This window comes from Hetaerina americana, unplaced genomic scaffold (genome assembly GCF_022747635.1).
Source record: "Hetaerina americana unplaced genomic scaffold, ioHetAmer1.1.p SCAF_8, whole genome shotgun sequence".
NCBI classification, from domain to species: domain Eukaryota; kingdom Metazoa; phylum Arthropoda; class Insecta; order Odonata; family Calopterygidae; genus Hetaerina; species Hetaerina americana.
Window position 1 is genome coordinate 63,193,694 of NW_027287427.1, and position 11,148 is coordinate 63,204,841.

The 11,148-nt window shown below is 38.1% G+C and overlaps 1 protein-coding gene across 2 annotated transcripts in view; it reads right to left on the reverse strand.

Annotated features, from left to right (window-relative positions):
- Nucleotides 1-10,101, reverse strand: part of LOC139698029 (uncharacterized) — a 76,242-nt gene extending 66,141 nt beyond the window's left edge. For both annotated transcript variants that reach the window (XM_071596888.1, XM_071596886.1), the window contains exons 1-2: nt 9,984-10,101; nt 9,029-9,188 (exon numbers count right to left, since the gene is read on the reverse strand). In XM_071596888.1, coding sequence (XP_071452989.1) covers nt 9,029-9,136 — 108 coding nt within the window. In that variant the 5' untranslated portion in view covers nt 9,137-9,188; nt 9,984-10,101. The remainder of the gene's footprint in view (nt 1-9,028; nt 9,189-9,983) is intronic.
- Nucleotides 10,102-11,148: the final 1,047 nt, after the last annotated feature.

The following is an 11,148-nucleotide window of genomic DNA, read 5'->3' on the forward strand; positions in this document are numbered from 1 at the left end:
ATTGACCTCCTAAAAATGCTTAATTTTTTAGATTTAATTTTAGTGTCTCAAGGTTTCATGGCATGTCCTTGGGGAGTATATCCTGTTTTTCCCATTATTTCAACACTTTATAAACACTTGTAATGATCATTTTACCATTCAGAAAAACTCGAGTTTCGGATTCACATCATGATAGACGTCGCAGCTTTCCTTTCAATAATGAGGATTATATGCTCACTCAGAAGTGGGGCACATCTCTCGTAAAAGGTTAAGCAGTTTATTTCTTGTGTTTGTGTCGGTTTTTTCTAAAACTGTGCGTAATCACTTGCGCCACCTGACGAGAAGATAAAAGGAGAAGAAGGGAGATAAAGGAGTATTTCAGTGACGAAGTGGATTCGATGAAGAAATGGAAATGGCGGTGGGCCAGGAGTATTGCAATAACACTCTCCGGGCACCTCACTGGAAGAGAAATCTACCATTTCATTCCTCGTAGAAGAATGACCAAACCCTCAATAAGAATAGAATATTGAATAAGGGGATAGGTGAATGAGGAGAGTAAATGATGAAGTTTTCTCGGGTCTTCCACCGAGTCAGGGGTTCCATATTGGCCGACGCTTCAATGTTAGAGTCGAGCATCGAAGCGTCGGCCAATATAGAACACCTGACCCGGTGGAAGACCCGTAAAAACTTCTTCAAGTAAATACGCCAGGAAAACACCAGATCTCACCTCAGGAGATACATTTTTTTTCCCTTGTGAGTCGCTAAGTACTGATGTCGTGGTAACTCAATCGCTAATCCTCGCTAATATATGTTATCTAGACTAATTTTAATAACATAAGTCGGTAATACACCTAACAAAATGCAGTGTTGTATTTCACAGTGAATTTTACAATATTAAGATGAAATATCCATAGTATCCACGTCTTAAGTCAACTGATTAATTTGTTTAATTCCTTATATTTGTTTTCTTAAAGTTTAATGCTCTCAAGTTCTTTAAAGTCTAATTTTTATTATATTTTTCCATTTTTAATAGTCGTTTTAAACCAATTGAGCCCTTTACTTGGAATTCCCAGATACGGTTTCAGTGCCATTCACAAATATCGTGGTTTCTTGCGTTCTACTTCGTACATTTTAATTATCTCGTCAATGAACGGTAATTTCATCAGTGATCATGCTACCGTTTGCTTACCTTGCAAGTTCTTTTCTCCATACCGGCCAAATTGAGGAAAATTCTTTGAGTAGAATATCCTACCGTCAAATTGCATCTTTCATCTTGGATATCATAATAGAGGTCAAGGATACGCGTAACCAATTCGGGTCCACAAGACGGAAAAACCAAAAATTATTCTCGACTTTAGTTAATATTTCATGTGAGTCATGAATAAGGTTATTTAAATCTTCGAAATCAGTTTAGAAGACCAAGAAATCGGTCAGACGTAATTCCAAAAGAATGACGCGTAAAAATCGTATGAGATAATGAGAACAATGCCTCGTGGGTGGTATATCACTACAGGACATACATTTCAAAGGAAAACGCCATTTTTTTAGGGAGATTAAACGCCTACGCTGATAAATTTTGCAATTGAATCCGTAAAAGAAGTTGCTACAAAGCTAATTACCTCGCGAAGTTTTTTTTTCGACTGGCTAGCCGGGAAACTGCCCATTGAAAAAAAAATTCAAATTGGTGGAACCTTGCTGCGAGTTTTCTAATCTTTACTCTAAGGAAATCCCTGAAGAAATTAGATTGAAATATTTTAATCTTGATTTATCTATTGCATTTGGAAGAATTCAACTCACCAGCAATGCGCCGGAGTTTATTGTTTATGATTCTTGAATTGATTAACTCTATTAAAATGTTACATCATATTTAAAAAATGCATCAAATCTATTTTCATAATGTTTACGTTATAAATCTATGGAAAAACTTTCTTCTGTTATTCAAAATAATGATCAATAAGTTCATAGCACTATTTCCATATGCTAAAAAATTGATTTTAACCGCAAAAAGAATTTAGAATTGGTTTCTAATGTGTCATAAAATATAAAAATGTCCTCCTCTATAAATAATTACTTGAAATACCTGTCGAAGATTATGGGCATACATTTATAGGGAGTGCGAGAATCGTAAGCCATAACAACTAAGAAGAAAGTACCGGTGATATGATTGATTAAATTACTCTCGTTTATGTAAGTACTTCCTTGAAATTTGTTATCATTTCCTAAAAAATCATCATCAATCTCATTTTTCACTCAAGCAGTACTAATGGTCTAACCAGTTTTTACAGCTCTAACTAAAGTAATTTTTTCGGCCTAAAATACTATTTGATTTCAGCACCCATATACTTTTGTGTCATTAATTAACGGCTCCATTGTGTTTCATGGGGGATACTACCACCTCTTTTGATGTATTTTATATGACTATGGTTCTTTTCGGGAAATGGCAGATTTGAACAAACACATTCATAATTCCAGTACCTGTCTGACGACTTAATTTTCCCAGATTAGAAACAGCCAAAGAACTGTCCAGGCTATCCGAGTTCACTGAGACGGAATCTGTGCGGCAACTGACCATCGGGCGTGAAGGGTGCGGCTAGCGGCTTTTGATGGCTGGGAGTAGTTCTGCTGACCGCAATGACTCAGACTTCCCTCTTCATTCTAAACCCCACCCTACTATCCCCCTCCTAACATCTACATCAATCACTCTCCTATGCCCCTTCGGATCTATCCCTCCGTGACTGTCTACGTCAATGAGATTGTCTCAATATACGACCAATAAAAAAGAGCTTATAGGCACTGTGCTCTTTCTAATGATTAGAAATGCTACTGACCATTCGTGTTACATGCAACTTTGATAATTATGGATACATGACTCTTCAATTATTTAAACTTGCGTTTTTTTAGCCTCTGATCCGCAATCGATGACGTGAAGTCATACTTTCTCTTTCATCACCGCAAAATAAAATGAATTCCACAAACATTTTTAAGATTACCTAATTAGTAAAGTCATATTATCATTTATTTTAAGTAGGCCAGTCTTTATTCAGATAACCGCGGCTCATATTAGTGTAGTAAACAACCTGGTGAAGTTATCTTAACGCAGCGAATAAAGTAATAAATTTAGTATCAGAGTATACATTACAGCCTGCGTCGTCTTTTGCGGTCATTTCAGAATAACTTAGGATAACGGGCTTGATCTGTCCCAGCCAGTCCTTTAATCTGGTTCGAATGGATCCTTAGTGAGAATGATGGTTGAAAATAATTCCTTGGTGATCGTATAATGTTTTAAGTTAAACTTTGCAGATGCTCTAATGGTACAAAAAATGGATAGGTATAAACATAAATGAAAATTTTAGTGTATTTATGAAGAGTTGAACATGTTACTAATGACATCCGTAGCTTAGACAGCTTAGAGTTTGCCCAACAATAAATTCAAACGCTTCTCTATCGTATGGCAATAAGAATTGAGTTTTGACGCTCAAGTGATCGATTACACGATAATATTATGATTGCAAGAAATTCCTCCTGTATTACTCTTTAGATTAATGAGCACTTTTTATCTAAGGATCAAACCTCGTCGTCACGTAAAACGGTTGATTCCCGGAACGGAAGTATTTTCTACTTTTCCTCCACACTTCTACTCCCAAAGTTATATGCCGATTTTTCTAAGCAAGCAGCTTTTTCTACAATTGGGGTTTATGCCACTGCTAAATTTTAGGTATGAGTGTACGCGACACAGCTTATACTTTCATTTAAATTACAGGGAAATGTTTAAAAGATAAGGGAAATATTCTTGTTAATTATATCTGTGAATTTGAGGTAAGCTCACTAAACTCGATGAAATGAAATGATGTTGACTGATTGTGATCAAAGAGGTTCATCATCATCCAAAATACGGATGACCGTTCTTTGGTTCGAGCTTTTTTCCGTTTCCATAACATAGACGCAACGGAGACTTTAACGCCTGCAGCGTTTTTGAAAAACTGTACGACCTTATGGAACGAACGTCCTTAGCAGTAATCCACGCGCCACAACGGCTGATATCTCCTCGGCTCAAGCCATTCTCTCCTCCACTCGCAACCTACTTTCCATCCACCGGTCGAGAGCACGGTTTAAGACCTCTCGTGGAAACTGTCCGTCGCCGTTCGGTGCCCCTTGCGGTCCACCTATGTGCCCCCACGGTGCTCGCTCGAGGGTGCGCGCGCTTGTGTGCTCTCGCTCCCTCAGCTGGACATTCAGTGTGTGCAGGCCATGTGACCCAGATCTGGACTGAACAGTTGGGCAACGAGGGAACTGCGTGAAGACCGGTTTGCAAAAGCGAACGGGGCTAGGGAATGTAGGCATATGCATGTGTGTAGTCGGCGGATGGGTTTTTCTTGGTTTTTTTGGTATAGCAAACTCGCCGTTTTTGTCAACCTTGTCTTGGAAAGGGTAATGTAAAGCACTGGGTGGCGGACACACCTATTAGAGGTGTGGTCGTGAGGAACAGTGGGTTTTGAGCGATTCTCCAAGTCTCAAGGGAGCGAAAGGTTTGATGGTGCTCGAAGGACGAGGTTGTCCAAAATACCGACTTTCCGTCATCATAACACGAGTCATATTTTCTTTTTTTCATCCTGACGGATACTTCCTAGGCATCAAAGGCACATGGCAACATGGTTATAGCAAGACCAAGTTTTTTCTTTTTTATAAATTAGAAATTCCTAAGTATTCTTTTTCAAATATCAGAGTGGTTGTTATCTATCTTTGAATTCATGCCAGTTCAGGAGAATGTTTAATATTCCGGTGTTTGGTTCAATTCATTTGGAAAGATTTGTAAAGCTTTTGTCTTTGGAGGGACTTATAGGAAGTACTTTATGAGAAAAACGCAAAATGCTCTTTGCGGAATGGGGAAAAAATGAGGTGTAATAAATTCATAAACTGTTCCATGTCGACAATAAGAATATGCCGCTTTTTGTCTCATGTGAATGAACACATAAAACCGAAAGTAGATTGGTTTTCTTGACATTATTACAGCATGGGTAATATGTATATTTATGTATGTATGTATGTATATATATATATATATATATATATATATATATATATATATATATATATATATATATATATATATATATATATATATATATATATATATATATATATATATAAGATTTAACAAAGATACTGTTCCTTTTTGTTTGGCTATCGATGTTTTGCTGATCTCATCAAATTAAAAGTAGCGCATTTCTTTTCAATAATTTATTGCGACGAAAATACATGTATTCCTTGTAATAACGCTAAGATAATCCCTACTGCAGAATCTTGAACTAGGTTAAAAATGACTTGTATACGTAAATAAAAATGACCAGTTGCTTACTTATTAATACTCTAAGAAAATCGTTTGACTTGTTAGGGATATGAACCCGTGTGTGCCACACGCGCATGCTTCAATACCGATTTACGAGTGTATAGTTTCTCTCATTGATTTTTTGTTCCTCAGTCGTTCCTTTAACTCGTTAAGAGGACATTTTTCGTATTATTCAAAAGAATTTTTTTCGCTTGAATTCAAGAGACCTCCAATGTTTTCATTAAAATAACAGACAGCATTTTGTATTCATATCATTCCGGTAAAGAGGTGATAGTATACACACATATACCACATACACTTTACGCCATATGTTTTATGGTAGTAATAATGGCTATAAAATATTTATATTTTTGTCCTCTATGACCACATTATTCAGAGAGAGAAAAATATTTGTCTGTAAAATACTTGCAGCTATATTATAGAGTATTAAAATAAAGAGATGTTTTCAGTCATTCAGCTCTCTAAATATAACATTTTTAAATCAAAACATACATCTCTGAGCTAAGTAAATTTTTTTATACAGAATTTCTATTTAGAGAAAAGTTTACATATTTTTCTTCTTCCTGAGATATTATAATGATGTTTAAAACTCCTACCAATCGTCTTTACAGCTTTCCCCTTAATCTCACTTTCACATCCCTTGAGAATCTGCTCGAAATGTCTCAAGAGTGGTCGACCTTTAGAGAACCAGACGGTTTGATTGCTTTGAAGGGCATGTTTGTCACAGAATATTTTCTCAATAGACTATAATTCTGAAAATCTAATATGGGCTCTTATTGGTAAAGTCATAATAGTGGTCAAACCTATTGAACATACTTTCAATACGAAATCCTTCCTAATAGCTTTCTGCTTTACTTGCAGGAAGAAATTCTAATGTTCAATGATGCCAAAACTTGAGATTATATGACAAGTTTTCCATGCCCTCTTTGCTAATCCGACAAGAAATATTATTTTGACGTTGAATATTGGTTTGGGAAATTTTCGTGAAAAAAATGCCATGTTTTAGCATAATTTTAGTAATAACTTTGAGGATTCGTCTCTGATTAACTAGCGAGCCGGGCTTTTGACTAAGGTTGGCTGTTTCGATTTCAGATCATATCTGTAGTAATAATAACTCATGGCTTTTAGTCTGTGCCAAAACTAAACGCTTAATTCACTTTCATCACTTGATTTCACATTTCTGAAGAAATTAAAGTTTGCTTTTGCTATTATTGCAGTCAAATGATTGCACTTTCTCCTCCGACGACATCGTTGAAGATATATTCAAGATTTCGTTACCTCTACGTGCAAGATTATATTTTGATTGGCTCTCAAAAAGAATCCGTGACGCGTTTTCTAATCTTCGACGGCACCCACCATCAAACGATCTTCCTTCCCTTCCCGTCCAATCTCATGCGGCCGATGGGCCGTTGTTTGCGCTCTTGGAAATCTTCTGTCGATTCCGCACGCCGGAAATGAATGTTTGGACTTCCGGAAAGGGAAATCACTCTTCTTTCACTCTTATTTCCTTCCGAATGGAGCTTGGCTCTCTGACGGCGTCTGCGTTTGGTATTCTTATGCCGGCTTTCTGCTTCCCTACGGAATGTAATGTATTTTACCGCGCGTTACTTAAGACGGGTTCGATGCGATGAGTGAGGAGAAATCGCGCCTCGTTTACTCGGATGACTAAGCTTAGGCGATCGCAGCCAAATGTACAACAATTCTTCAAATTAAACTTCTCTTTGCGGCACTGCATTATTTTTCACGTAGATATCTCTGATCATGTATCTTTCGCGGAAGCGGCAGCACACCCACACACTTAATTTTGGATGTAAAAATATATTTAGAGATCAACAAATATAGCGAGAGTAAATAAAGTGTCCCTAAGTGCGTGTTTCCAGATATTATGCGGGAATTTAGTTAATAATCAATAATATTACTTTGATATTTTAGTTATGCCTCTATGGTTACACCGGGCAAAAGTTCCCAAGAGCAAAGTATGGATTCCCTTAAATTATATGAAATATAGTAAATTGAAAAATTGAGAGAATTTTAAATATATAAGCAAAGAAAAGTTTGATGTTGTTTGATATTAGCAGAATAACCTAAAAGGATTCTTTCAATTTTGATATTTTATTTTTAATAACATATTTTATATCATCCAAAGCCTTTGAGAATTTGTTAACGTATTGATATTGTAATATCTATTTAATTTGTTGTTTCAAAATACGCGGATATCATTTGGTATTATCATGTCTTTTACTCGAACATTTGGAAATTGTTCTAGTCTGACTATGAGCCTGTAGCATGAAATTTCTTAATTCATTTAAATAATATCTTTCGCACCTCGTATTATCAATATAAAATAGAATTTTCTTCCTTGATTGAAAAGGAATTTAATTTGGCCCTATCCTCTGAATATGCTTCTCCTTACTTGAGGGTGCTTATACATGTTTTTACGATAAATTATTTCATAATAGGATGTTCAGGCACACGTATTCACGTCGACCTGCGAACGCATTATAGAAATCCGCAGTAAACTCCATATTTTTTCCATTATTCTTAATGATATCCAAGTTATATCTTTCCTAAGTTTCTTAAACAGAAAGTGGTTCCATTATTTAAAAAATAATAAGCGCTCAATTCTCGCGATCTTATTCTAACGATGAGTTATGACACTCAGCTGATAATTTTCTTCCCAATGGACGCAAAAGATGCGTCGGGTGACTACCAATGGAAACACGGGAATACCGAAATTGTAAGAACGTTTTTAGTTATTGTTTACACTCCGTTCGAAGGTGAGCGCGTCCCGAAGCCGGTCTGCCTATTAAAAAGCCTAGATGTGGGCAGCGGCAGTATCCAGGAGGGATATGTGTGTCATGGAGAAAGGAGGCCGGTCGGTGTCCCTACGAGGCTCTTCGAAAGGGAAAGCCAGCCCCGATTGGCCACCGGAGGAGTGGAGAGAGAGGAGCCAGTGGGGAGGGGTAAGGAAGGAGGAGGCATGGGGTTGAGGCGTTCGGGGAAGAGGGAGGGATTGAGGAGGGAGAGAGGGAGGTGGAGGGGCAGACGGCCAACCAGGAGAGCGAGTGCAATGGTTCAACAACTGAAGAAAAATGTCCATCCGGATATTCCGTAAGTGAGGGAATGTCCGTAATTGATGCAAGCGATGAGAGAAAATTTAACATTATCTTCCTCCTTAGCGTCCGGAAGACAGTTCCGGGGGACGTTTACAATAACACGGTGTTTGCCTCCATGGCGACAGGTTCTCGAAGGACTACGGAGTTGAGAGGAGAAAATGAAAGTTATGAAAGCTACACGTTGGGACCGAAATGAAATGCTTCTGCGTGGTTATTTATTGTTAACGACAGGTCGTGGAGTGTATTGATCATGTAGCTGGTGCTTAGAATGTTTTATCAGGGGATAGGAATTTAGTAAGAGCACTTGAACAAACTCTCAGCTCCTTCGAGGATTATTCAATGGCTTGCGGAACCCTAGTTGTCATAGCATCATTCTTTTGGCTCATAGTACGTATCCCATTCGTATATTTTAGAAAAATTGAAAGAGCATAAAAGGGTCAAATTTATTTTCCTTATTTGATATCATTAAGGCCGTTGAGAGCGTGCAGCAGTCATTGATATCACCATTCAGCCGTTAAAGTCTCCAAGTCGCTACAGATATAATGCCGTGTGGAATTTGTCAGTGCGTTATGCATATGGAACTCACCCTCACAGCTTCGGGTGCGTTATCTTCGGGGATGGGTGAAGAAAGTGCTGCTACCACAAAGCATGCCAGCGCCAGCAGCAATGGAGCGCGGCTCCGAAAGAACCCCATGTCCCTTACTCTTCGTTTGCCTCCTCTCCCGTTATATTCACACTTAGTACACCTGCGAAGGGAAATGAACTTGATCACGAACAAATAACATTTGGTCGGGATTATTTTTTGAGTTTTATTGCCAAAATACCCTTCCCTTGAATTTACCAAACTTTTTACCTAGAGTTCGATACTTTATCTTCGTTACGCGTTGAGATAAGGCGGATGAATATCGATTCCAAAGGGTAATTCGATTAAATATTTTGTTTTTTACAAACGAAATATTCATGTTTTTTGGAGAATACTTCATTTTTTGGTCTCAGGAAACATTCTTATGCAGAGTCAATGATTCAAATTATACCTACAGTCTTAAACAAATACAATAATTTAATCTACATCCTCCGTATTGAAGAAATATACGGGTGAAAAAACTCTAAACGGTATTTCATTGAAAATAATCACTTGAAAAAGCTTCTCTGTCTAGAGTTTTTCAAAGATTGATTGAATGGAGATGCAGGTGTACGAGAATTTAAAACACTGGCACATTTAACTATTCTTTTGTGGAATTATCTGGTAGAGCAGACCTAAGTAAACGCACTGCATGCCGGCAATCGCATTATCCGATTAAATTATCCGCGTCCAGCCAACGTACACGTATTCTGCCACCATACCAAACGCACAACATTCATCCAGAAACATCCGGTCAACACTCCATCACCAAGTCATTGTTGCACCACAAGAAATAATCCTCATCGTCAAGTCGAACCACTTATGGGCCATGTATCGACGCACACAGGTACTCCCATCCTCGGTATGCGCAGGTTTTCTCAACGCTTTGCACTTGAATCCCCAAAAACGCGTTTCTTACCTCCTTCCGATTCACGGGGTTTCCTCTCAGTCTTTCTCTCTCGCTGTCTGTCCGGGCTTTTACAGTCTTAGAAGTTCCCCTTGGAGGACGCTGGACGGGGCGAGCGAGTATTTAGAGTCGCCTGTTGGATAGTAAGAGGCCGCTCGGGCCGCTCTCGCTTTTATTCGAAGTGTAGTCAAGAGAGGGAGAGCTTGGGAGGGGGAGGGAGGGGAAGCGAGAGTGAAGGGATGGCGGGAAAGGGGGTGCGAAGGAGGAGGTGTGGGAGCGGTTACGAGGGGAAGTGGGAGATGGGGAGAGATGAGGACTAAATGAAAGTACAAGCCGACTCAATCGGGAGGAGGTGATGGGAAGAATGATGCAGGTATCATCGGGGGTGTAAACGGACATAAGTGATGAGCCCATTGACTAAAGTTCTTCAATTAAACAGTATGAGCAATTTAAACGGTCATTAGGGTCATAAACCTTGGAAAATATGGAAGAACCACGCATGTCTTTTAAACAAAACTTCGTTCTGCACTCTTGGAATTATATAATTTAATTTAAACTCTTGGTTTAGGCCGTCTGCGCGTAATACTCAGCTGTTATACAAATAGCGTAAAATATTTCGAGGCAACGCACGATTTCACTATTTGTGAGCCCAAAAGTGTGCAATACGCTATTTTCCGCAAACTGTATGGAACGCAGGGAGATCTGCATTGAAAAACGGAATGTTTCCCAAATTGTGATTTTTCTGTAAAATAAAGGAATTAAATTTGCAAGCATCATCTATCTTTGAGTCAAGGTATTTTAAAAGACTTGAATCATACAACTACGCATTTACGAAGTCGTTAATATTTTATTCACACGTATTAATCTGGTATGAATTAAATTTTGACTGTGGACTCCATCAACTAATGTCACTCGTGACCGCAGAACCGTCTCAATGAAAAATAAAAATGTATCTAATTGAGAACCATTAATTTTAATTTGAATTCATAAAACCTTAAGAAAAGTCAACTCAAGTGAAATTCATGTTTTTTTGCAATACACGAGGCGGCAATGAATCAGCTCAGTGTGAATGTTAGCTTTCAAGAAAAATTTCAGAAACAAATATTCTTCCATCTCTTCAGTGTTACTCACAGACTCAGCTTGATAGAGTGATCTTTCAAGGATTGAAAAAATGATG